At 55.9% G+C, this 24,629-nt stretch overlaps 3 protein-coding genes across 7 annotated transcripts in view; 2 read left to right on the top strand and 1 right to left on the bottom strand.

Annotated features, from left to right (window-relative positions):
* The window catches only part of LOC111162231 (TAO kinase 2), a 19,278-nt gene extending 7,491 nt beyond the window's left edge, over positions 1-11,787 (top strand). Inside the window, exons 9-19 of one of the 4 annotated variants that reach the window (XM_022526499.1) lie at positions 1,249-1,342; positions 1,446-1,527; positions 2,328-2,495; positions 2,671-2,931; positions 3,094-3,255; positions 4,984-5,349; positions 5,432-5,635; positions 5,936-6,175; positions 9,288-9,500; positions 10,443-10,625; positions 10,718-11,787. In XM_022526499.1, the coding sequence (XP_022382207.1) occupies positions 1,249-1,342; positions 1,446-1,527; positions 2,328-2,495; positions 2,671-2,931; positions 3,094-3,255; positions 4,984-5,349; positions 5,432-5,635; positions 5,936-6,175; positions 9,288-9,500; positions 10,443-10,625; positions 10,718-11,239 (2,495 nt within the window). In that variant the 3' untranslated portion in view covers positions 11,240-11,787. Of the gene's footprint in view, positions 1-1,248; positions 1,343-1,445; positions 1,528-2,327; positions 2,496-2,652; positions 2,932-3,093; positions 3,256-4,983; positions 5,350-5,431; positions 5,636-5,935; positions 9,172-9,287; positions 9,501-10,442; positions 10,626-10,717 lie in introns of those variants that run through there. The other 3 variants (XM_022526497.1, XM_022526496.1, XM_022526495.1) reach the window with 3 other exon arrangements.
* A 1,043-nt stretch (positions 11,788-12,830) lies between these two features.
* LOC111162212 (HIRA interacting protein 3) lies at positions 12,831-16,164 on the bottom strand. 2 transcript variants are annotated; one of them, XM_022526447.1, is made up of 8 exons: positions 15,693-16,164; positions 15,495-15,615; positions 15,266-15,380; positions 14,608-14,808; positions 13,796-14,541; positions 13,527-13,695; positions 13,345-13,443; positions 12,831-13,258 (listed from the first exon to the last, which is right to left on the bottom strand). In XM_022526447.1, exons 1-8 carry the CDS (start codon positions 15,755-15,757, stop codon positions 13,095-13,097), a joined length of 1,680 nt encoding a protein of 559 aa, XP_022382155.1. In that variant the 5' UTR covers positions 15,758-16,164; the 3' UTR covers positions 12,831-13,094. The 2 variants fall into 2 exon arrangements, with proteins under 2 accessions (XP_022382155.1, XP_022382154.1); XM_022526446.1 differs by having other exon boundaries at positions 12,834-13,258; positions 13,796-14,808.
* A 256-nt stretch (positions 16,165-16,420) lies between these two features.
* On the top strand, positions 16,421-24,608 carry LOC111162214 (INO80 complex subunit E). Its single transcript, XM_022526450.1, is given in 8 exon segments — positions 16,421-16,549; positions 16,707-16,777; positions 16,994-17,046; positions 19,671-19,749; positions 19,857-19,968; positions 20,347-20,463; positions 24,003-24,098; positions 24,101-24,608. Coding segments are annotated over 8 exon segments (735 nt in total). The 5' UTR covers positions 16,421-16,468; the 3' UTR covers positions 24,227-24,608.
* The last annotated feature ends 21 nt before the right edge of the window (positions 24,609-24,629 follow it).

Genomic DNA, 24,629 nt, shown 5'->3' with positions numbered 1-24,629 from the left:
TCTCTCTCTGTCAAATAAATAAATAAAATCTTTAAAAAAAAAAAAAAAGAATACCATTCAACTTTTTTAGTATGTGCACAGTTTTGTGTGGCCAACGCTACTAATTTGATCTTAGAACATTTTTATCCCTACTAAAAGAAACCTCTCACCCATTTGCAGTTATTCTCCCATCACCCACCCCAGCGGGGGGTTCTTTGGTTTGTTTAACATTAAGATGTAATTCACATACCATCCGGTTTACCCATTTAAAGAATACCATTCAGGGGTGCCTGGGTGGCTCAGTGGGTTAAGCCGCTGCCTTCGGCTCGGGTCGTGATCTCAGGGTCCTGGGATTGAGTCCCGCGTCGGGCTCTCTGCTCGGCAGGGAGCCTGCTTCCCTCTCTCTCTCTCTCTCTCTGCCTGCCTCTCCGTCTACTTGTGATCTCTCTCTGTCAAATAAATAAATAAAATCTTTAAAAAAAAAAAAAAATCACTGTTTAGGGGCTCCTGGGTGGCTCAGTCATTAAGTGTTTGCGTTCAACTCGGGTCATGATCCCAGGGTTCTGGGATTGAGCCCCGCATCGGGCTCCCTGCCCTGCGGGAGGCCTGCTTCTCTCTGTCCCACTCCTCCTGCTTGTGGTCCCTCTCTCGCTGTCTCTTTCTCCCTCTGTCAAATAAATTAAATAAAATCTTTAAAAAAACACAAACAGTGTTCAGGCCAAAAAACATAAACACCACAAAACATTTGTCTGGCCCACAAGGAGCTCCTGGCTTGTAACTTCTCAGCTGAGGCCAAGCTCCAGTATCCCTTTTTCCAAAAGACCTGCCCTTGATCCCCTGCCTGTGTACCAGTTTGAGGGCCCGCCATGCACACCCCACTTCCCAGCCGTCTTTCTGTCTCCTTCCCTGTTAGACTGGAAGTTCCTTGAGGATAGGGCCCATGTCTTGTTTTTCCTTAACTTCACCATAACACTTAGCAAGTTTTTTGCTCTTATTTGGAACCTAATAAATGTTAGTTGGGCTGATAACACTTTCATTCTGCCTCCTTCAGTGCTTATGCACATGTTGTTTTCTTTGATCCCTCCTCCACTGTGTGCAGGGGAAAGGATCAGTATTAAATTTTACAGAGGGAATTAATTGAGATTATGAGAATTGGTCAGCAAGGAAGTCAGGGAGCTGAGGTGTGGACCCAAATCTTTTGATTTCCATTCTAGCCTCCTCTGTCTACCTGCCACCTCTCACCTTCTCCCTGTTGACCTTTTTCTATAGCGGAACGGAAACCACCGCTGTTCAACATGAATGCGATGAGTGCCTTATACCACATTGCACAGAATGAGTCCCCCGTGCTCCAGTCAGGACACTGGTGAGGACTGGGATTCCTGGGCCCAGGGGTTAGACCTTCCGTAGGGTAAGGCTGCGTGGCTCATGCCCTTCCCACCTCTCCCTTATCCTCCCATGACGTTTAGGTCCGAGTACTTCCGGAATTTTGTTGACTCCTGTCTTCAGAAGATCCCTCAAGACAGACCAACCTCAGAGGTTCTTTTGAAGGTGAGGGCTCACTGCCCTAGCATTCTCCTAGAACTCTGGCTTGTTAGAATCACTTGAGGAGCTCCTCAGTGACATTAGTGATTCCCAGTTCTTCCTCCACCAGCCACTTCACCTATGAATTCCCACCCCCATTCCCAGTGCCCAATGGACTCGGTGTTTTGCAAGATTTTGTCTAGAAGACTGCCTTTACTTATTAAGCAATAATTTGTTTTCTCATCTTTTATTAATCAAAGATGTATGTAATTGCCAGCCAGAGCTTCTGGTCTGCATGCGATAACCAGGGTTGCCACACTGATCTGATGTAATTCAAGCCAAAAGCCTGTGTAGCCTTGTCTTGGGTAAATGTATGATTTCCCTTAGGTGTGTTTTGAGTTACCAAAAGTAGAGGGGCCCCTATTCCCTTCACAGATCCATGGAGGCCTAAGGAACCCTAGTTGGGAACTGATGAAGACAGTCCAGTTTGGCCTCTTTGCTTTATAGTCGTGGGATACCTTATGAGGTCCGTAGAGGCGTCATGATGTATCCAGGGGCACACAGCACTCTGACAGAGGACCTGGACTGCAGTCCAGATCTCCTGACTGTTGTCTGTCAGCCGTGCCTGGAAGAACAGGAGCCTGCCCCGGGCGTAGTGACTGGGTGGTGAAAATTCATGCAGGAGCAGGGGTTAGGACAAGGCTAGCATCGGTTCATGGTGGACATGAGTCCCAGGGAAGTATCTCAGGGCAGAGGGAACACCAAAGCCCATGGGATGTCGGGGGGGCAGGTGCTTGGCAGCAGGCCTCGGCATTCTCTCCCCTCAGCACCGCTTTGTGCTCCGGGAGCGGCCACCCACAGTCATCATGGACCTAATCCAGAGAACTAAGGATGCTGTGCGGGAGCTAGACAACCTGCAGTACCGTAAGATGAAGAAGATACTGTTCCAAGAGGCACCCAATGGCCCTGGTGCTGAGGCCCCAGAGGAAGAGGAGGTGACCCAGCTTACCGTACCACCCTTCTATGCCACTGTGTTGTGCTCGCCTTCTGGCAGCCACTTGGCTCACTTTCCCTCTCCCTCTTCCTACCCTCTGTCTCCCTGTGCTACCTCTATACACTCTCCCCTTGTCCTTCCCCTTCCCTGCCCAACAGCCTGCGCCCTGTCCGCAGGAGGCCGAGCCCTACATGCACCGGGCTGGGACGCTGACCAGTCTAGAGAGTAGCCACTCGGTGCCCAGCATGTCCATCAGCGCCTCCAGCCAGAGCAGTTCGGTCAACAGCCTAGCAGATGCTTCAGACAACGAGGAGGAGGAGGAGGAAGAAGAAGAGGAAGAGGAGGAAGAGGAAGGGCCCGAAGCCCGAGAGATGGCCATGATGCAGGAGGGAGAGCACACAGTCACCTCCCACAGTTCCATCATCCACCGACTGCCGGTATGCACCTCGCCCTCAGTAAGCCTGACGGTGCCACGGCCGGTCCCCAGCTCTCCCTCCCGTGTGATTGCTTCGCTAAGTCTCACTGGGTCTCCAGGGAACTCCCTTTGGGCCCAGTAACCTCTGAACCTTAGACAGCCTTTTTATCTTCCTTTCCTCTAGGGTTCTGACAACCTGTATGATGACCCCTACCAGCCAGAGATGACCCCCAGCCCTCTCCAGCCGCCGGCAGCCCCGGCTCCCACCTCTACCACCTCTTCTGCCCGCCGCCGGGCCTACTGCCGCAACCGGGACCACTTTGCCACCATCCGTACTGCCTCCCTGGTAAGTGTGGCCATCCGCCCTCAGCCTGGATGCCCCGGACTCTAAGTCCAGAGATGATTTTTCCCAGCTGTGGCACTGGATTAAGTGCAGATTCCACCCTCACTTTCTGTTGTTTTCTCTCACCTTCTCTCCTCAACCTTCCCCACTCTCAGCAGACTCTCAACAGACTGTTTTGGTCACATCACCTAATGTGGGTATTCCAAGCTTAGTAAACTCTTACTCTATCCTCGTGGCTAGGCTTAAGTAGTATGTCCTGGGGTGTCTTCCCAGGCTCCTGGCCAGCCAGGTGCTTCACATCCCTGTGCGTTGTTGCTCCCAAATGACATTATGACAGGTGTGCTGGATTTTACATCCCTGGAGGGCAAGGAGTGGTGGCCAGTGTCTGCCTCATACTATTGATTGGCTCTCAGGCCCACACCCATGCCTGCATCTCATCCTTCCAGCTCCTTTGGAGGGAGAGGATACAAGCCCATTGGAGAAATGAGAGAATCGTGACTCAGACGTGCTGTTGTCCAAGGCACTTGCCCAAACACCTTTGGTGGTTCTCAAATTTTCAAATTAAGCAGGACCTTGATCCTCCTAAAATCAAGTCATGGTGACGTTTTTCTCCGTTCACAGGAAAAAATGGATAGACTTTTCATAGAATGTAGTTTTCGCCCACACTTTCAATGCACCATTAGATTACATTTTTGCTTAGCTGCAGGCACTAGCATCAATTACCTTAGAGGCCAGTGGTCAGTCTAATACATTCTATGGCTAACACTGTGGTTGAGTGTTGTGCTGGGACAGCCCTTCAGATCCTGTGATGCTTAGTACTTTGGTGCTGTGCAGAGAGGTCTGTAACTTCCAAGGACTTGGCCACCTGGACTGGCTGGAGTCATGCCTACTTGACAATGGGACCTGAGCTCCAAACCTGAGATGGGGACATCCAGGCCCAGTGTTCTTGATACTCCCAGCATCTCATGGCCCCACTCCCAGCTCCGTACCTGGGCTACGGACTCCGTACCTGGAGTCCTTACCGACTCCTTACTTACATTTCAGTGTTTGGTGAAATGGAAGGAAGCCAACACTTGTTAGATCAGAGCGTTTTATTAGACACTAGTTCATCTGTATCAGAGTTGGATCTCCACAGCTTCCTACAAAAGGATATCATTGCCCCATTTAGCTGGCGAGGAGACTGAGGCTTAGTGTCGTTCATTTGCTTGAAGTCACATGGTTAGTAAGTTAGTAAGTGGGAGTGTAGTCCAGGTATTTCTGATTTTGAATTAATTTGAATTGTTGCCACTTTTGTGCTGGGCCCAGGGTGGGTCTCACCGGTCTGTGAATTTGACTGTGTGCCCATCATCCTGTGGAGGCAGCAGGCTCCAGGGGGCTGAGTGTGAGGAAAGCACCAGATAAGAATTAAACCTGTGTGGGGCACCTGAGTGGCTCAGTGGGTTAAGTCTCTGCCTTCGGCCAGGGTTATCATCTCAGGGTCCTGGGATCGAGCCCCACATCGGGCTCTCTGCTCAGCAAGAAGCCTGCTTCCCCCTCTCTCTCTGCCTGCCTCTCTGCCTACTTGTGATCTCTCTCTGTCAAATAAATAAATAAAATATTAAAAAAAAAAAAGAATTAAACCTGTGAGTCTGAAACACGTGTTCTCCAATAGACAAAACCATCGTTACGCTCTGTGTGTTAATGAGATGGGGCAGGGCTGAGCCCCGCTTCTCATTCTCTCTCCTGCCCCAGGTCAGCCGCCAGATCCAGGAGCACGAGCAGGACTCAGCGCTGCGGGAGCAGCTGAGCGGCTATAAGCGGATGCGACGACAGCACCAGAAACAGCTGCTGGCCCTGGAGTCGAGGCTGCGGGGTGAACGGGAGGAGCACAGCGCGAGGCTGCAGCGGGAGCTTGAGGCCCAGCGTGCTGGCTTTGGGGCTGAGGCAGAAAAGCTGTCCCGGCGGCACCAGGCCATTGGTGAGAAGGAGGCCCGAGCGGCCCAGGCTGAGGAGCGTAAGTTCCAGCAGCACATCCTCGGGCAGCAGAAGAAGGAGCTGGCTGCTCTACTGGAGGCTCAGAAGCGAACGTACAAACTACGGAAGGAGCAGCTGAAAGAGGTGGGACCGGGCCGCAGCTGTGGGTGGGGCCTGTGGTGGGCAAGGCGCCCTGACCCCCTGCCCTCCCCACCATCTTGCCCAGGAGCTCCAGGAGAACCCCAGCACCCCCAAGCGGGAGAAGGCCGAGTGGCTTCTGCGGCAGAAGGAGCAGCTCCAGCAGTGCCAGGCGGAGGAGGAGGCAGGGCTGCTGCGGCGGCAGCGCCAGTACTTTGAGCTTCAGTGTCGCCAATATAAGCGCAAGATGCTTCTGGCGCGTCACAGCCTGGACCAGGACCTGCTGCGCGAGGTGGGCCACCCCATCCCCCATTCCCTCCCACAGCACAGGCACCTGCCCCTTCATTTGCCTCACTAGGGGTCATCTGTCCCCTCTGCCCTCTTCCATGTTACAGCTTGGCTTCTTTCCTCGTGCCTGCCAGACCCCACTAGATCTCCCTAGGCTTCTGCTCCCACACCAGCCAGGAGCTTGGCTCCCTTACATCCCTTAGCTCCCTGTGCTCAGCTCCCTCTGCCAGAGAGTCTTGGGGCTCTCTTGACACCAACAAGGCTTTCTGACTGGGCTTGGGGCCCTGCCTCCCTTCTGCCTTAGGATTTGAACAAGAAGCAGACCCAGAAGGACTTGGAGTGTGCACTGCTGCTGCGGCAGCATGAGGCCACGCGGGAGCTGGAGCTACGGCAGCTCCAGGCCGTCCAGCGCACACGGGCGGAGCTCACCCGCCTGCAGCACCAGACGGAGCTGGGTAACCAGCTGGAGTACAACAAGCGGCGTGAGCAAGAGTTGCGGCAGAAGCACGCGGCCCAGGTTCGCCAGCAGCCCAAGAGCCTCAAAGTACGTGCAGGCCAGCGTCCCCCGGGCCTCCCGCTCCCCATTCCTGGGGCTCTGGGACCACCCAGCACAGGCACCCCTAGAGAAGAGCAGCCCTGCTCATCTGGCCAGGAGGCAGTACTGAACCAAAGAATTCTGGGAGAGGAGGAGGAAGCAGTTCCAGAGAGAAGGATTCTGGGAAAGGAAGGGGCCACCTTGGAGCCAGAGGAACAGAGGATGTTGGGGGAAGAATCAGGAATCTCTAGTCCCGGCCCACAAAAACATAGGAGTTTGGTTGATGAGGAAGTTTGGGGTCTGCCTGAGGAGGAGATAGGAGAACTTAGAGTCCCATCTCTGGCACCCCAGGAGAGGAGCATTGTAGGCCAGGAGGTGGCTGGGGAATGGAGGTTATGGGGCAAGGAGGACGGGAGCCTCCTGGATGAGGAATTTGAGTTTGGTTGGATCCCAGGCCCAGCACTAACCCCAGTCCCCGAGGAGGAGGAAGAGGAGGAGGAGGGAGCTCCAGTTAGGACCCTGAGGGATCCTGGAGATGGCTGTCCCTCACCAGACATCCCCCCTGAACCCCCTCCAACACATCTGAGGCACAGCCCTGCTAACCAGCTCCCTGGACTTTTGTCCCATGGTCTCCTGGCAGGCCTGTCCTTTGCAGTGGGGTCCTCCTCTGGCCTTCTGCCCCTACTACTTCTGCTGCTACTCCCACTGCTGGCAGCGCAGGGCGGGGGTGGCCTGCAGGCCTCGCTGCTGGCCCTTGAGGTGGGGCTGGTGGGCCTGGGGGCCTCCTACCTACTTCTTTGTACAGCTCTGCACCTGCCCCCCAGTCTGTTTCTACTCCTGGCCCAGGGTACCGCACTGGGGGCCGTCCTGGGTCTGAGTTGGCGCCGTGGCCTTATGGGTGTCCCTCTGGGCCTTGGGGCCTCCTGGCTCCTAGCCTGGCCAGGTCTGGCTCTACCTCTGGCAGCTCTTGCAGCTGGGGGCAAATGGGTGCGGCAGCAGGGCCCCCGGATGCGCCGGGGTATCTCTCGACTCTGGTTACGGGCTCTGCTGCGCCTATCGCCCATGGCCTTTCGTGCCCTACAGGGCTGTGGGGCTGTGGGGGACCGGGGCCTGTTTGCACTCTACCCTAAAACTAATAAGGATGGCTTCCGCAGCCGTTTGCCTGTCCCTGGGCCCCGGCGGGGTAATCCCCGCACTGCCCGACACCCACTAGCCCTGTTGGCGAGGTTTTGGACCCTGTGCAAGGGCTGGAACTGGCGCCTGGCACGGGCCAGCCAGGGGTTAGCCTCCCACTTGCCTCCTTGGGCCATCCACACCCTGGCCAGCTGGGGCCTGCTCCGGGGCGAGAGGCCCAGCCGTATCCCCCGGCTGCTGCCACGCAGTCAGCGCCGGCTAGGGCCACCTGCCTCTCGCCAGCCAGCACCTGGGACTCTAACTGGGCGGCGATCCCGAACCCGTCAGTCCCGGGCCCTGCCTCCCTGGAGGTAACCAACTCTAGCTCCTCCTCAGCCTGAATCTGGAGCATCGAGCACTTTATCTCCCACTACTCAGTGAGGTTTCTCCAGTCCCAATCCTCTCCTCCCTTTCACCCCTCCTTCCTTAGTATGCTTCCCCACCTCACCCCAGTCCTTTGGACCTTTAGACAGGCAGCCTCCACCGTGGAGTCCGGAAGTTACACTTTGTGGTCTCCTGACACTCCTCCCCCACCCTAAATTATTGCTGTTCTCCCGCTGTGTGTGTGCTCATCCTCACCCTCATCAACTCAGGCCTGGGGCCAGGGGTGGTGGTGGGTGGGAAGTCATGTTTTTTTTTCTCTCTTTGATTTTGTTTTTCTGTCTCCCTTCCAACCTGTCCCCTTTCCCCCACCAAAAAAAAAAAAAAAAGACAAACACAAATAAAATATCTGAGCGGAACTGTACCTTTGGCCCAGGCTGCCTCTGTCTGCTTTGTCCTGCCGCCTAGCCTCCCGGGTATGCCCCCAATCTGGACCCTTGGCCCCCAGTTCCATGATCTCTTCACCCCCATCTACGTTATCTTAACCCCTTTCACTCCTCAGCCTCATCCTTTCTGCCTTCATAGCTTCGTTGCACCATGACCACCACCAGCTTGGAGGTCTGAGCCCCTGTTGAGTTTCCAAGAACTTCTTGGTCCCATAGTTCCCCCATTGGTGGATTCTTTCCAGAGAGTCCTTAGGTTCCGGGTCCTTTTGTCCTCATCCCTTGCCTTTTCTCCCAACCCATTCCCTGTGTGGTTCCCTTTTGTCTGGGAGCTGAATTTCTCTCCTGGCATTAGGCTTTACCCTAGAGGGCTTGGGGATGAGACCGCAAACCCTCTACAGTAAGGGGTGGTGAGTTTGGGGGGCCAGGCAGATTGGGGGGCCCATGGAAATGGGATTGGTTGTGGGCTTGGAGTGGGAGCTGATTACATAAGGGGTGGGGCTGGAATGTGAAGATCTGGTCAGGTAGCAGCTGCTGGCCCATTGAACTTGTCAGGCCCTTTCTGGCCACCTCTTTTGGCCCTTTCCCTGGTGTGGCCCAAGATGGGGCACTCCTTATCAATTTCTCGGCTTGGAGCTTATCCTCCTTCCCTCCCTCCCACCCTGAGGTGCTGAACCTGGGACTTCCTCTGTCTTTCCTTAGCTGTGTCACTCTCTTCCATGGGTGTGTTGTGTGACTTGGTTCTCTCACTCTTGTGCACATTCTGTATCTGCTCCTGGGTTTCCGTCTCTGGGTTGTATTTTCTCCCTCTTTGCATGGTCAGAGCTTCTTGTGTACACTCAGTACCCTAAAGATTTTCAGTTCCCTGTCCGTAAACTCTCCTGCTGTTTCTTGTGAGTTTTCTACCCAACTCTGAACTTGCTTTTGGAACCTGTCTTGTTTACTTCATGTCTCTTGCCCATTGAGAATCTTCCTGATCTCTCTCAACACGATCCCATCTCTCCATGTCTGTCTGTATACAGCTCCCCCCGCCCCCTCTGTCTAACATGTTTTCTGTTTCTCTCCCTCTCCCTGTCTCTGCTTCTGTCTCCTCTTCTCTCTCTCTCTCTTCTCCCCCTCTCCCCGGTTGTTCCTCCTCCTCCTCTCCCTTGCCCCCATCTCCCCTTGGTCCGTCCACTGCATAGTCTAAGGAGCTGCAGATCAAGAAGCAGTTCCAGGAGACGTGTAAGATCCAGACTCGGCAGTACAAGGCCCTGCGGGCACACTTACTGGAGACCACGCCCAAAGCTCAGCACAAGAGCCTCCTTAAGCGGCTCAAGGAAGAACAGACCCGCAAGCTGGCCATCCTAGCCGAGCAGTACGACCAGTCCATCTCCGAGATGCTCAGCTCACAGGCGGTGAGGCCTGGGGTCCAGGGAGGGAGCATAGTGGGGACTGGCTTCTGTATGCCCGGCTTAGTTATGGGCAGTGGGAATGGGGAGTGTGGACAAAGACGGGGCTTTTGTTCTTGGGGGAAATTTGGATCCTCCCACTGTCCGTATTCTCCGCAATGGTTTTATTGTCTCTCTTAAGTATTTTCTTAAGGTCTTGTCAAAGCCAGCCTGACTCCCAAGAACCACCAAGCAAAGAGTGGCTATAATTTTTTCCTGGGCCTGAGTTAGTTTAATGTGTTAACAGGGAGCAAATCAAAATGACTGTGGCCCTTGGGCCGATTTACTCAGACTTCTGGAGGATTTTGAAGATTGCTGTTCTAAGAGTGATCACACAACAACACTGGAATGGGCCAATTAAAAACTACACGTAGCATAAAACATCAAAGTCCCCCTAGTCCTTGCCATTCTCTCACCCAGTCCCACCTCTCAGAGGTAACGGTTAATAGTTGTATTTTAGATTTTTTTTCCCTATGCATATTTGGAAAACTATGTACAATTTTAATCTGAAATTGTATTGTACATACTGTTCTTTTTCCACCTACTATTTCTTGGGACATCTTTCCCTGTCAGTACACCTGTCTCATTTTTGAAACAGTGTAGAATTTTCCATGGTATGGATGTACCATCATTTCCTGAACCCGTCCCTTATTGGTGGACATTTAGGTTGCTTCCAGTATTTTGCTATTACAACGCTTCGGGGAGCTCCTCCGAGCACCTGTGCGAGTGTACCAGGGGCCTAGATTACTGCAAGTGTAATTGCTGTGTCACAGGGTACGGCGACCTTTCATTCTGGTGGATGTTGAGACTGGCTGCTGCTTGAAACCTGAGGACCCACCCTACCTGGGGCAGGGGAGGAGTGTGGGGGTGGGGGAGGAGGCCCCTAAAATGCGTTCTCCTCGTTGCCAGCTGCGGCTTGATGAGACCCAGGAGGCAGAATTCCAGGCCCTTCGGCAGCAGCTGCAACAGGAGCTGGAGCTGCTCAATGCCTACCAGAGCAAGATCAAGATCCGCACAGAGAGTCAGCATGAGCGGGAGCTGCGGGAGCTGGAGCAGAGGGTGGCTCTGAGGCGGGCACTGCTGGAGCAGCGGGTAAGGGGGCTTTGACGCCAGGATGCATTGGGGAGGGCAGGCTCCCCACTTCCCACCCCCAGATGTGCTAACCTCTCTTCTGGGTGTCCCAGGTGGAAGAGGAGCTGCTGGCCTTGCAGACAGGGCGCTCCGAGCGAATCCGGAGTTTGCTCGAGCGGCAGGCCCGTGAGATCGAGGCTTTCGATGCCGAGAGCATGAGGCTGGGCTTCTCCAGTATGGCTCTGGGGGGCATCCCAGCCGAGGCTGCTGCCCAGGGCTATCCCGCTCCACCCCCTGCCCCTGCCTGGCCCTCCCGTCCTGTTCCCCGATCAGGGGCACATTGGAGCCATGGTCCTCCTCCACCGGGCATGCCCCCCCCAGCCTGGCGTCAGCCCTCTCTGCTGGCTCCTCCAGGTCCCCCAAACTGGCTGGGGCCCCCCACACAGAGTGGAACACCCCGTGGTGGAGCCCTGCTGCTGCTAAGAAACAGCCCTCAGCCCCTGCGGCGGGCAGCCTCAGGGGGCAGTGGCAGTGACAATGTGGGCCCACCTGCCGCTGCAGTGCCTGGGCCTCTGAGCCGTAGCACCAGTGTCGCTTCCCACATCCTCAATGGTTCCTCCCACTTCTATTCCTGAAGTGCAGGATGGATGAGCAGATGAATGGGGCAGGGGCCGGGGCAGGGGTGGGTGGAGCCTGATCCTGGAGGGCTGTAAGTGAAGCCCACCCAAGGGTGGGGGACAGGATGTTGGCTCCAGCTCCCCTCAAACCGCCTCATCTCATGAGCTTCTTGGGCTGGCCAGTGGCCCGGGGCCAGCTTGGGCATAGGTGCCTCAAGGCTGACCAGGAGCCCCTGCCTCCCCACCATGGTGCCAGGGTCTCTCTCCACCACAGCCTCGGGAAAGGAGGGAGATGTGTGTGTCAAATATTCATCTGGTCCCCTGGGGGAGGGGAAGGGTGGGTCTAGATATATTATATTCAGAGAACTATACTACCCCGTGTAATGGGGCCGTGGACTGGGGATGCCAGGCCCCCCAGACCTGGGGTGTGGCAGAGCAGGTCTGGGGTGGGGAGAACAGAAGGAAAAGGCCTTCCTAGGAAAGAAGGATCAGGATGGGGTTTGGGGTCAGGTTGCCTGGTCTCTCCATTCCCCCCGTTGCTGTCTGACGTCCTGTGCCGTCTTGTCTTTTTTTTTTTTTTTTTTTTTTTTTAAATTGAGATCAGAGCTAGGGCAGGGGAACAAGGGAAGGACCTTCGAAAGGGCTGCTCCCAGATCTGGGGGCAGACATGGGAGCCCCTCCCAGCTATGGGGTTGGCACAGAGCCCCACAGCAAGCTTTTAATAAACTGTTGGTTATTCTAACAGACCCCAGGACTCACCGTTTCTGTCCAAGGTGTGTATTAAGGACTATTTGGCGGGAGGTGATATTGTTACTTGTATTTAAAAAGGGAATTTATTGGGCTGTGTAACTAAAGATTTCAGTGGTTTTAATGACTTTGGGCATGGCTGGATCCAGAGCTTTAAAGGAATTCATCAGTCTTTTGGCTTCTACTTCCCTTTGCTTTGGGATTCAAAGATCTTCAGAAGGTTCACTTTCACACACGGGCTCCCGGCAGCTCCAGGCCTACATCTTAGCAGCATTCTCAGCAGTGAGTATGCCAGCAAAGTCCTAAAGTGACTTCATTGGGTCAGTCTGTAGCCAGAAGCCTGAGGTACTGGGATTGGTCAGGTCTACGCCCTGTCCCCGCTCCTTGAAGGTGAAAAGAATTGGCCCAGAGACTAAGTGGCTACTTCCAGAAGAGGAGAAGGAAGATGTAAACACCGGCTGTCCCCAAGTCATTTCACTGTGTTTCTCATATTTTTCTTAAGGCCAGTTTTTCACTCTCTTTCCAGCTGAGCATATAACACAGCCTGAAAGTAGGATGATGAGGGCCCTGCTGGTCGGGCCAGAGAAAGGGAGGGAGGAGCCACACTCCTTTCTGATAGAGCCTGGTGGCAGATTAGAAGGCAGGGTCTGGGGGCTGGGCCTTCATTTGGAGAACTTGGGGGAAATAAAAGGGAACCAAACTGGGGTGGGGACATTGGCTACTCACCTTCCTGACTCAAAGTAGGGAGTGAGGGTGGGACCGTTTTGGTTTGGACTGGTTTTGAAATTTTAAGTAATCTCTACACCCCAGACTCAGAGACCCCAAGATCAAGAGTCATGTGCTCCTCTATCTGAGCCAGCCAGGCACCCCAAGTGGGGACCACTTTTGATGAGGTGATTCAAACAACTCCTTTATTGAGTCAAAAAATAAACCCCTGTAAACACCTTAAACTGAGGACGTGAGAAATAGGACTCCAAAACTTGTGTCCCTGGGAGTGCAAAGTCTTCTTTGAAGAAAGCAGCTTCTGCTCTGCAGGCACACAATGGCACAGGGGTTGTGGTGCTGTGTCTGCTTTCTACCAGTGGAGAGCCGCCCCCCCCCCCCCCCCCCGGGAAAGCGGAGGGGCTCAGTTACTCTCTCCGTCACTGCTGATGATGCCGCGCATATGTGACCAGTCTGGGGGTGGGGCCCGGGGCTGCTCATCCTCTGAGCCCAAAGTCCGGCGGTATAGCTCCCCTGGGGTGTCTGCTTCTCTTGAAGGGTTCCAAGCTGTGCGTCTACGTGGTCGGCCTGGATTGCAGGGCAGGAAAAGCAGGAGATGAGTTGTCTGAGGAAATCAAGCCTCATCTCTTGGACAGTAGGAGGAAACCCCTCACCTGAACCACTAATGATGTTCGTAACATCCAAGGAGGCCACCTCGGCTGCCTCCTCCCGCTGCTCCTTCAGGGCCCGGCACTTCTCTAAGGAAGGGTTACCTGGGGCAGAAAAGGCTGGTGACCCTCTCTTCCCCAGCCGCCCAGGCCCTCTCCTGCAGCCCCCAGGGCATACCCGGACTCACCCTTCATGCCCAGGGCTTCCAGCTCTGCCCGGAGGACACTGAGGCGCTCCTTGTGTGAGCGGCAGGAGCCCAGCAGCTTCTTGTAGTTGCGATGGGCACCGCAGGCCCGAATGTAACGCTTAAGCCTCATCACAGCCGGGTGGTCTTCACCGCGGCCACCAGAGCCAGCCTGCCAAAGAAAGATGGCAGCTGCAGGCCAAACCTTCTGGACTTGAGTCAGGGTCTCCCTCTTCCCTAAAGGTGGCCTCCCACCCCATCGTCACCCTCACCTTCCTGCCTCTGGGTTCCGGACTGCCATCTGTGGAAGAGGAGGAGGAGCTTCGTGTCCTGCCTTTCCTGGAGCTCTTCTTGAAAGAGGGGTTCTCCCTCTCCCGCTTAGGGCTACCCTCTGCCTCACTGTCACTCACCTCCCTCCCCGAGTCGCTCGCCTCACCACTGATACTGCCCGCCTTGGCTGTCTTTCCAGCGCCTTCAGTAGCTGGCTGCAGCTTTTTCCAGCCGTCTCCCCCATCCTCGCTGCTTCCACTCTGCCTTTTCCCACGCTTCCGCGAGGTTCTGTCCTTTCTCTTCCTCTGCACCAGGGGCTCGTCATCTCCCCCGCTGTCATCCCCGCTGCCTGTTGCTGCTTTTTCCTTTTGTCCCTCTCTGTCCTCTGAGTCTCCCAGCAGCCTTGCTGTTCTGCTTTTCTGCTTAGAGCTCCTCTCCTCCCAAGATGACTTTTTCCCTCCATTGCCCCGGGCTCCAGCTTTCCAATTTTCCTCCTCTTCCTCTCTGTTGTCTTTCTTTTTGGCTAGGGTGTCCTCCTCCTCACTGTCCTTTTCACTTTCCTGGTGGCTTTTAGCAACTTTCTTTCCCTCTGCCTTCTTTCTTGTCGTCTGGATAGGTTCCTCCTCACTGTCCTCACTCTCCTCCCTGGCCTGCTTCCCGTCGGCTGAGGTTTTGCCTGGTGCCTGCTTATTCCTGGTCACAGTTTCCTTCCTAATCCTGCCTTTAGATTCCTCCTCCTCTTCCTCATCTTCCTCGCTGCTCTCTTCCTTTGAGACCTTACTTGTTCTGGCAGAGCCCTCTTCCTCCTCCTCACTGCTTTCCTTGGCCGCCACCTTCTCTAATCCAGTCTTTGCAGCCAGTTCCCTTTGCTGTTCTTCCTCATCACTGCTCTCCTCAGTGGCTTTCTTTGAGGCTCGCTTTGGACTCTCCTCAGCTGGACTGACTTCTTCTGCCGCCATCCCATTCTTTGCTGAGGGGCCAAAACAGTCTGGACTGGAGGCTGCAGAGCTGGGCTCTGGAACATGGAGAGAAAAGAATATTGGGATGGGTTCCTCCTGTCCCTCTCCCTCCACTTAGGGTTGGTTGCCTCTGGCAGATGGAGGGAAGAGCAACAGGAAACACCGCTATCAATCAGTCCACCCCATTCCTGGTTCCTGACTCACTGGCCTTGTCCCCTCATCTAATGCCTTGGGATATAATACACACACAGGAGGGGCGCCTGGGTGGCTCAGTGGGTTAAGCCGCTGCCTTCGGCTCAGGTCATGATCTCAGGATCCTGGGATCGAGTCCAGCATCGGGCTCTCTGCTCAGCAGGGAGCCTGCTTCCCTCTCTCTCTCTCTCTCTCTCTGCCTGCCTCTCCGTCTACTTGTGATCTCTGTCAAATAAATAAATAAAATCTTTAAAAAAAATAATAATAATACACGCACAGGAAATACTTTTTCAATGAACCCACTACGCCGAAGACACTAACCTGACTCCGAATTGAAACGGAACCTTTTCCTCCCGGGGCCACTGCTGGGGGTGGGCGGCCTCTTTGCCTTCCTGGCAAGATCTGGCCTCTCTTCCCTGGCACTCACTTCATCCACCTGTGTGCGCGCGAGGGCAAAACATGTACCAAGTTTGCGTTCCCTACCCCCTCCCACGCCCCTCCTCCTCAGCAACAAACCCCGCCTTCCCGTGGCCCAGGCTCGCGCCCACACCTGCACTTTCAGCAGCTCCTTCTCCACCAGCCGCTTCAGCGCCTGCTTCTCGTCGGGCTCCAGGTGGTCGCGGCCCGCGTGAGCCAAGAACCTTCGCCGCACGATGGAGTGCGTGAGCGTGCTGCGGAGACATGTGTCACGACGGAGTCCCCGTCCCGCCCCTGCCCTTTCCAACCCCAGCTCCAGCCTCTAGCGTACCTGAGGTCCGGGCGGCCTCGGAAGAAGCTACGGATGAACTCCTGCATCTCGTTCTCCCGCGCCATTTTCCTCCACCTGGGATTGGTGGCTCCCGCCTTTTTTTCTCTCCGGCCTCCGTCACCGCGTTTGACAGGAGCTTGCGCACTCGCTGGGTCGCGGCGCCGTGAGGGGAGGGACCGTTGGGGGTCGGTTGCGAGTCGCTTGGACCGAACTTTACCAGACGAAACTTGCTTGCCTCAAGTAGTTGGAGGGGTTCGCGGCTCCTCCCTTTTCTTAATGTCAGTCGTTTTTTAAAGTTCTCGTTAGAAACCGACTCGGCGCCGGCAACCTTCGGATGTAACGTAATCAATCCGCGACACTGCCTCCGTCCGTGGTCACTGGCACTAGGTAGGCCGCCGTGATTTCGAAAGACAGATGGAAAAGGATATCCTCGCCTGAAGACTAGGAATCCCTGGGGGAAAGCTGTGGCTTGGGATTGCTAAGTACATCCAGACTCGGTAAAGGTACCTCCGGCGTCCGCCATCTTTATGATATCATCGCGTCGCTCCGGCGCCATCTTCCGCGTAGCCCCTGGAAGCTACTTTCCTTTCCTGGAGTTCCTTAGAGGGCAGCCCTTGTGGTTGAGAGCCTTTGGGCGCGGGGTACGCTGGGAGTTGTAGTTCCGGCGGACACATCCTTACGGAGTCTCCGGAAGCGAAGGCGTGAGAGGCCGGGCTGTGCAGGCTCTGGGTAGCGGGACGCCCGATTGCTGCTGGGCGCTGCTCCCGGGGCAGGTCATGAACGGGCCGGCGGACGGCGAAGTGGACTACAAGAAGAAATACCGGAACCTGAAGCGGAAGCTCAAGTTCCTCATCTACGTGAGTGCTGGGATGAGAGGTTGTGGGGGTTGGGGTCTGGAGCTGGTAGGACCTCAGTTTACCCACGTGTAAAGGGAGAAAGGAGTCAGCTGTCGCCGGGTTCCGGGCCCCTTTACGGATGGCCGTTGGCTCAGCGTCCACCTTGCCTGTGATACAGGAACACGAGTGCTTCCAGGAGGAGCTGAGGAAGGCGCAGAGGAAGTTGCTGAAGGTGTCCCGGGATAAGAGGTGGGACACGGTGGGGGGAAGGGGGGAATGTCTGCGGGTGATGTGCCTCGTGTGGATCTACATTCCGACCCCATCCTTGGAATTGGGACACAAGTGCATGGCGCCGGGCTTGGGGCTGGTGAGAGGATCCCGCGGGCCAGCTAGAAGGGGCAGGGTCCAGGAGAACATTGCTGAGCTGGGAATAAACATTCTTGCTCTCCCCGCCTCTTCCCTTAGTTTCCTCCTAGACCGCCTTCTGCAGTACGAGAACGTGGATGAAGATTCTTCTGGTGAGCAAGGTCATGAAAACTTGGTGGAGGACGCGGTTCCTGATACTTCAGCAAGCTTCATGGGCCCCTCCTTATAGGCTTCAGAGGCTGATAAAATCTCCTTTGCCCTTCACCTCTACCATTCCTTCCCTGGAGTATTTATTGTTTTGCACAGGGGCTACAGTGGAACTTGCATTCTGGCTGGGGGTAACAGGAGAGCAAAGAAACTAGGATCTTAGATTTGAAAGAAATAAAATCAGGGTTGTGTGGTAGTGATCGGAGTAGAGCAGGGGTTGATAGACTTTTTCTGTAAAGGGCCAGATAAAAAATATTTCAGGCTTTGCAGAACTCTCGCAACTACCCAGTTCTGCTGTGGTAGTGCAAAAATAGCCATAGGTGATATGTAAGTAAATGAGCACGGATGTGTTTCAATAAAACTTTATTTGTGGACACTGGAATTTGAATTTCATGTGATTTCCACATGTCCTAAGTAGTATTTTTCCTTTGAGTCCACGGCCCTCACCCCACTTTTAAAAATGTAAAAGCCATTCTTAGTTTGCAGGCGAGGCAAAAGCAGGCGACAGTGTCAGTAGAGCACTCCAGAAAAGCCTTTCTCAGGAAAGAAAGTTTGAGCCGGGACCTAGGTAAGAAGCAGAAACCCATCTTGTGAAGATACAAGTGAGAGATTTCCAGGGAGAGGGAATGGCCAGTGTAGATGCCCCGAGGTGAGAAGGGACCAGGTTGTCTGCAGAGCAGAAGGGCTGAAGCATGGTAGGTGGCGTTTCCAGACTTTGCTTTGAGCACTTCTTATCGTGTCAGACCAAGGTCCCATTGGCATACTTTCTTATGAGACAAGAGAATGAAACGTTAAGGTCATCGTATGTCATTTGTTCTGATGGTTTTTAGACTGTTTTTTTCCTTTACTTTTTTTTTTTTTTAAGATTTTTATTTATCTGACAAATCACAAGTAGGCAGAGAGGCAGGCAGAGAGAGAGAGGAGGAGGAGGAGGCAGGCTCCCTGCTGAGCAGAGAGCCCGATGTGAGGCTCGATCCCAGGACCCTGGGATCATGACCTGAGCCAAAGGCAGAGGCTTTAACCACTGAGCCACCCAGGCGCCCTTTTTTTTTTTTTTTTTTTTTTTTTTAAGCTTAGTGGTGGTTGCAAACTAACACGTTGACTTTGTGACCCACTGAAGGGTTGAGACCCACAGTTTGAAAAAGTGCTAAGGTGGGCATTTGTGATCTGATTCCAGCCTGGGGTCCTCATAACCCATGACACATACAATCACCTCTCCCCACCGAGCCTTTAAACACTGGTCTGGAGCGGGGTCAGCGGACAACAGCCAGGCAGGCTGCTTGTTTTTGTAAATAACGTTTTATTGGAATATCCAGTGGCCATGAGTTTATGTACAATGGGATGGTAGGTGATGGGTGAGGTCAGAGAAATGGTCAGGAAGCCAGTTCATGTAGGTCAAGGCAAACTGTTTGGCTTTTAGTCTTGCTTCTCACTGCCTGCCTGTTCCTTCCCTGAGGTTTTCCAGGTAACTTCCTGTTTGAGGGGGACGTCAGGACAGGAGCCATGAGAAAAACCACATGTTCACGGTCAGAGTGGGATAAATTTTGAGTGAGAGCCAGAGACGTAAACCACAATTCGTAGCCTGGAAAAGCCCACCGTCTGGTCTGGGAGACACCCACACATGACACATCTTAGCACAGTGTGAGGAGAGCCCTGACAAGTGAGAGCGGAGAGTTTTGGGAAGAGCCAGCAAGTAACTGAGCCTGAAGGGATTCTGGAAGACTTCTCAGAGAGGCGGTGTTTAATTTTGAGGATCTGAGTAGAGAAACTGGGGACAGCCTATATCCTGGGTATCAGTTATTTATGAAATGAACGATGGGTTTTCTAGATAGAGGTGAAGAACTGGGAGATAAATTTCTTTTTAGAGGTAATGATGTGAAGAAAGAGTACAGTGCGGTCAGAGACCAGAAAGGTAGGTTGAGACCAGATTAAGAAGACCTCCGAAGGCTTGCAGGCTTGCAGGGGACGTCACCAGGAAGGCTGGGATCAGCTTTCCAAATAGATGGTTCTGGACAGTGGGTGGCAGGAGAGATGAGATGGCTGAGCCGGCGATTGTGAGATGGTGGCCTGAGTTGGTGGTCGTTGGGATGAGGAGCAGTGGATAAACATAGGAGAGATGTGAGGGGTCGCTTAGCCGGACCCTGGACCTGGGGAGTGGAGCAGAGGCAGGACCTGAAGGCGGTTTGAGAGGCTCATAAGGGAGAGTGGCAGAAGATGGTCAACGAGCCAGAGATGGGGTTTCAAGTCCCAGCTCTACACCTTACTCTCTGAGCCTCAGTGAACTCATCTGGAAAGAGGACGTGATGCCCTCACCTTCCTCCTCAGATGGTTAGGAACACAGAGAGCAGCAGTGAACTTTCCAGAGCCTAGCGCGCAGTTAAGTGCTTGACAGATGTGTTGTGAGGGAGTCCAGCCAGGAAGTCCGTTGTCGAGGACATATCAGGAAGCTGTGGGCCTCCCCAGAAGAGCACATCGGTGCCCCGGGTCCTTCCACAGAGTTGAGATAGCACCTCTCAGGGGTAGGCCAGAGCCCCCAACCCTCTCTCTGACCAGACCTCCCCCCTCACAGACTCAGATGCCACTGCATCTTCAGATAACAGCGAGACAGAGGGAACACCCAAGCTGTCGGACACGCCAGCCCCTAAGAGGTGAGAAGAAGCCATCCTCCTCCTTCGGGGGGTGGGGGTGGGCCGGGGCACCTGGGCCTCATAGCTGCCTCTGACCCCCCTGCCCCCGTCCCCTGTCCTTTCTCCAGGAAGAGAAGCCCTCCGCTGGGGGGTGCCCCCTCCCCCTCCAGCCTCTCCCTGCCTCCTTCAGCGGGGTTTCCCCTTCAGGCCTCCACGGCCCCCTCCCCGTACCTGAGCTCGGTGAGTTGCGGTCAAGGGTGGGAGGCGGTAACTGAGCCGCCTGGGAGTGAGGTGGGCATCGTTGGGCAGACAGGCCTCAGCAGGAGGCCGGCCCGACTCCGGGGATGTCTGTCTGGGTGTGGCCAGCAAGCGTCCATTGGAGGGGTGTGCGTCGGGGCTGCCCACTTCTCTCTGGTGTAGGAATGGGGGACAGGCGCGACTGAGGAGAGCAGAGCTCAGGACACAGTCCTGCTGCTGTCCCTTCCCCTTCTGTTCTCAGGAGCCACACTCATCACCACCTCTTGTTTTTCCATTCCTCCTCCTGTTTGCGTTTCTTCCCTCCCTCCCCCACCCCATCCACTCCATTTCCCATCTCCATCCCCCCACTCCCGCCTGCAGCTGGCTTCCCCCCCCTACCCCCCATTCCCTTCTGACTACCTGGCCCTGCAGCTGCCCGAGCCCAGCCCCCTGAGGCCCAAGCGGGAGAAACGGCCCCGCCTGCCCCGGAAACTCAAGGTACCCTGATCGGGGGATGTCAGGGAGGGGCCGGAATGGCAGGAGGACCGCCATCCGAGGGAGGCTCAAGACGGGCTGGGGCCTGTCGAGGAACTTCCAAGGATCGATTTGGGGCTGCCGGGGGCCCAAGCCAGGGCTAGGCACCGACGGGTGGGTCAGAAACGTCCTGGCCCCCAGGCTCGACATGGAGAAGAACGAGGCCAGGACCAGCCTTGGGGCACTCAGAGTGAAGACCCATGTGGTCTGTGATGCGGGGCAGCCCCAGAGCACGGCAAAGCCATGGCAGCTGGAGTCCAGGCTGCACCAGTTAAAAGCCATGTGACCTTGAGCAGGTCTCTGTGACCCTCCAGGTCTCGTCTCCTGCGTCTGTCACTCAGTAACCAAACAGCGTGGAACGAACCAGTATTTCGGGAACACGTGCTGCGTGCCAGGCACTGTTCTAGGTGCTGCAGAGGCGGCAGCCCCGCCGTCACGGAGCCCCCATGCTAGCAAGAGAGGTGGAAACAGACAAGATAAGTGGATGTCAGGGCCGAGAAATGGGACCAGGTAGAGTGGGGGCGGGGGAGCTCTAGAGTAGATAGGTGCTGGTGTTTTGGGGTGCGCAGTCTGGGACGTTCCTGGGTCAGAGGCTTCAAAGAAACGAGAAATGACCACTGGCTCCCTGAACAGGTGTTTCAGGGAGAGCAGGCAGTGCAGAGGCCTCGAGGAGGGCCACCAGGAAGGAGGCCGGTGTGGTAGGAGGCAAGGGAGGGGTTGGGGGGCGCGGTGGTGAGCAGGTCAGAGAGATAACCAAGGGGCAGAGTCGTGGAGTGCCCTCTCCGTGTTGCAGAAACTTTGCTTGTTCTGTGAAGGAAACGGGGGGAAACGGGGGAACCGTCGCAGAAGGTCGGGCACAGAGGAGTCCGCTCTTCCTTACGGGACTGACTGCGGTGCAGAGAATAGGACCAGGGAGGCACCTGGTCAGAATGGAAGTGGGGAGACCTCTGAGGAGGGCCCCACAGGGAAGCAGGTGGGGAGCATCGATTTCAAAGATGGAGCCACTGGAAGGCCAGCGCGGGCTGCGGGAAGGCACGAAGCCCGGGGCAGCTCCAGGGTTTGGGGGCCTGAGCAACGGAAGGAGTGGGATGGCCGCCTCTGGGATGCGGGGCGAGCAGCTTTGGGAGGGAAGACAAATTGGGACATGCAGTCTGGAAAGGCCAGTGAGACACTAGGAACTTGGGGCTCGTGGGGTGCATGTTTTGAAGTGCTCAGCGTGGAGCCGCGTGTGACTGGGGGGAAACGCGGATGGAGCAGGGAAGAGGCCTGCGTGCTGAACCCTGGGAGAGATGAGGGCACGGGCGGCACAGCACCCTTACAGCTCCGAGTCAAAGTGGAACTGGGACTTGACAGGGCAGCTTTCAAGTTGGGTAGACAGAAGTTGGAGGCAAATTGGGAGGTCACGTTTGTGGTGGTGAAGAGTGTGGGTTCTGGAGTTCAAATCCCAGCCCTGCCTCTTACCATCTGTGTGACCTTGGCCCTGCACTCTCCTCGGTAGGGGTTTGCTTCTGGACTGTAGAGCCGGGATGGTGTGGCAGGCCAGGGGCTGTGAAGCCTGGAGTGGGTGCTGGGGGAGGTGTGGCATGAGTGTGGTGTGGCGGTGTGAGGTTTCCTGAGGTGTGGGTCCTGCATCGAGAGGACGGGGAGCGGAGCTGTGACCATCGAGGAGGGAAAAGTTTGGTTAGTTGAGAGAGGGGCCCAGATCACTTGCTGTGGTGGAGGAAGGAGTAAATCAGGGAAGGCCTCAAAGAAGAGGTAACATTTGAGCCCAGGGGAGGTGAGATTTGGAAATTTCAGGCTCAACAGGATTGGAAGGAAGACAGGGACATGGCAGAAGTATTGTTCGGGCAGGACTGAGGAGGGAGAAGGATGGCGAGAAGAAACAGAGGGTGAGGGAGGGATTACAGAGGCCTGGGAATCCAGAGCCAGAAGGTCCTTGTAAAGGGGTGGGGGTCACTGAAATTCCTGCGTGGCTTGGTCTGGGGAGACAAGGGACAGCCATGAAGATGGGAGCGGGTCTGTTAAGGGCCTGGGCCTCAGTCAGAGTGGGCTTGAGTCCTCCACACACTCCCCGTGTGACCTTGGGCAAGTCATTTCCCCCTTCTGAGCCTCAGCTTTCTTCTCTGTTGGGTGGGGTGGGGGTAGAATAAACTGAGTTCAGGGAGACAAAACACACAGCTCAGTGCCTGGGGCTCAATGGGAGCTGCTCCTGGTCACGCAGAAGCTGTTGACGAAGGCCAGGCAGGGTGGGTTGTAGCCAGAGAAAAGGGGCTGTCCTCATGGAGCTGGGCCTCCTGTCACTGGTCTTGGCTGACTCTCGTTCCTGGAGGCACAGGCCTGCCACCACCCCAAGGACAGCAGCAGGGCTGGGGGCTCCTGGAGAGGCAGACGTGAGGCTGTGAGGGTAGAAGGTGTGAAAGTGGGCCCAGTGGCAAAGACACAAGCAAGCGCTTCCTGGCACCGCCACCTGGGGCCAGACGGGACCTGCCTGGTGGGGACCCAGCAGGCCTGTGGCTCAGGGTCTTAATTTGCAAGTCTCTGATTCCTCCTCTGGCTGTGCCCTCCCCTCCGTCCCAGGGTGGTCTCTGACCTTTAGCAGCAGTCACCTGGCACGTAGCAGGTTCCCAGTTGGGGTCCACAGAGCTCTCTTGGGGTGGGATGGGGGGACTCACACCTGGCAGGAGGCGGGGGCTGGAGGGCTGGGCCGGACAGAGGCCACTTCTAAGCCTCAGGGGACAAAGCAAGACTTCCGGTGACTAGAAAAGGACACTCCAGGTGGAGGGACTGGCCTGTTCTCAGGTGCGCCTTCCCGCCTATCCCTCGAGTGGAGGAGTGACGCGCTCAGGTCTGTGTTTTAGAGAGCGCACTCGGGCTGCAGTGTGGAGGAGGAGCTGGCTCTGGGAGAGGCTGAAGGCAGGGAGTCCAGTTAGGAGACTGGTACCGTAGCCCAGGTGAGCCGAGAAGAGGGCCTGGCCTAGGCCAGTGGCTGCGGGGATCCCAAGGAGGGGCCCCATCCAAGATATAAGAGGTAGAGGCCTTACCCGGCGGGCGGGGCAAAGACCCAGGACACCCTCCACCTCACCAGTGAGTCCTAAAGTAGAAGGGAGAGAAGGCCAGTGCTGCCAAGTGGGGTCGGAGGCGGGCCGGCCGGCACTGCCGGCCAACTCTGACCAGCTTCCAGTGCACCGGTCAGCCAAGATGCCTCCCTGGAGAGGGCAGCCCGGCCTTCCCCTCCTGGTGTCCTGTGAGACCCCCCCCCACCACCACCACCCCGCTCATCACCGCCTCCATCACCACCCCTCACCTACAGGCACTCGCTGGGTTGAGACTCAAGGGGCTGAGGTGAGGCAGGGCCCCAGCCCTGATCCCAGCATTGGCTGGCCTGGCATGAGCCTTCGCCCCCTTCCCTGTCCCCCAGGGCCGCGGGAAGAGGCCCTGCCAGCCTCCCAGAGGTCCAGTGCCTCCCTGACCAGCCCTCCCTCTGTTTCTTCCCCCTGCTGCAGATGGCGGTGGGACCCCCCGACTGCCCCGTGGGAGGGCCGCTGACCTTCCCGGGCCGGGGTTCTGGGGCTGGGGTGGGGGCGGCCCTGGCCCCCCTACCCCCCCCCCAAAATGCCCCCCCCCCACGATCCTGAGCGCCGTCCCTCGGCAGATGTTCAGCGACGCGGGCAGCGGGGACGACGCCCTGGACGGGGACGACGACCTGGTGATCGACATCCCGGAGTGACCCCCTCTCTGGCCGGGCCCCCATCCTGTGCCCGAAGTCAGCACACACGAGCCCCCCGCTTCCGCAGAGACGTTTATTGGCGCCCAGTTGCCATGCCGCGGCCACTGACACAATCAGAAGAGGCGTAAACATGCACAAATATCGTCCCCCCCCCACCCCCACAGAGAGGTGGGTCCCTGTGGGGCAGGGCAGAGGCCCTGCCCTCCCATCCCGGCCCCAGCCAGGGGACAGTTCTTTAAATGAGTGGCCACGAGCATCTGCCCACTCTGGGACAGGCAGAGAGCCCGCGGTGGTCTCCCCATTTAAAAGGGCAGCTGTACAGGGCTAGGTTGGTTGGTTTTTACCGAGGGTTCTGTATTAAAGGAGTGGCTCTTTTTTTGTGTTTTTGTTTCTTGTGGGGTTT

The sequence above is a fragment of the Enhydra lutris genome, unplaced genomic scaffold (genome assembly GCF_002288905.1).
Source record: "Enhydra lutris kenyoni isolate GAN:26980312 unplaced genomic scaffold, ASM228890v2 scaffoldscaffold90, whole genome shotgun sequence".
In the NCBI taxonomy this organism is placed as follows: domain Eukaryota; kingdom Metazoa; phylum Chordata; class Mammalia; order Carnivora; family Mustelidae; genus Enhydra; species Enhydra lutris.
Note: the sequence above shows the minus strand (reverse complement) of the source record. Positions and strands in the feature narration are given on the sequence as shown.

Coding starts and splice junctions, on each gene's coding strand:
- LOC111162212 (XM_022526446.1), bottom strand. CDS start 15,757: ATGGCGCGGGAGAACGAGATGCAGGAGTTCATCCGTAGCTTCTTCCGA. Junction 13,696..13,795: donor CGGAACCCAGAGGCAGGAAG/GTGAGGGTGACG, acceptor TTTCTTTGGCAG/GCTGGCTCTGGTGGCCGCGG. Junction 13,259..13,344: donor GAACATCATTAGTGGTTCAG/GTGAGGGGTTTC, acceptor CCTGCAATCCAG/GCCGACCACGTAGACGCACA.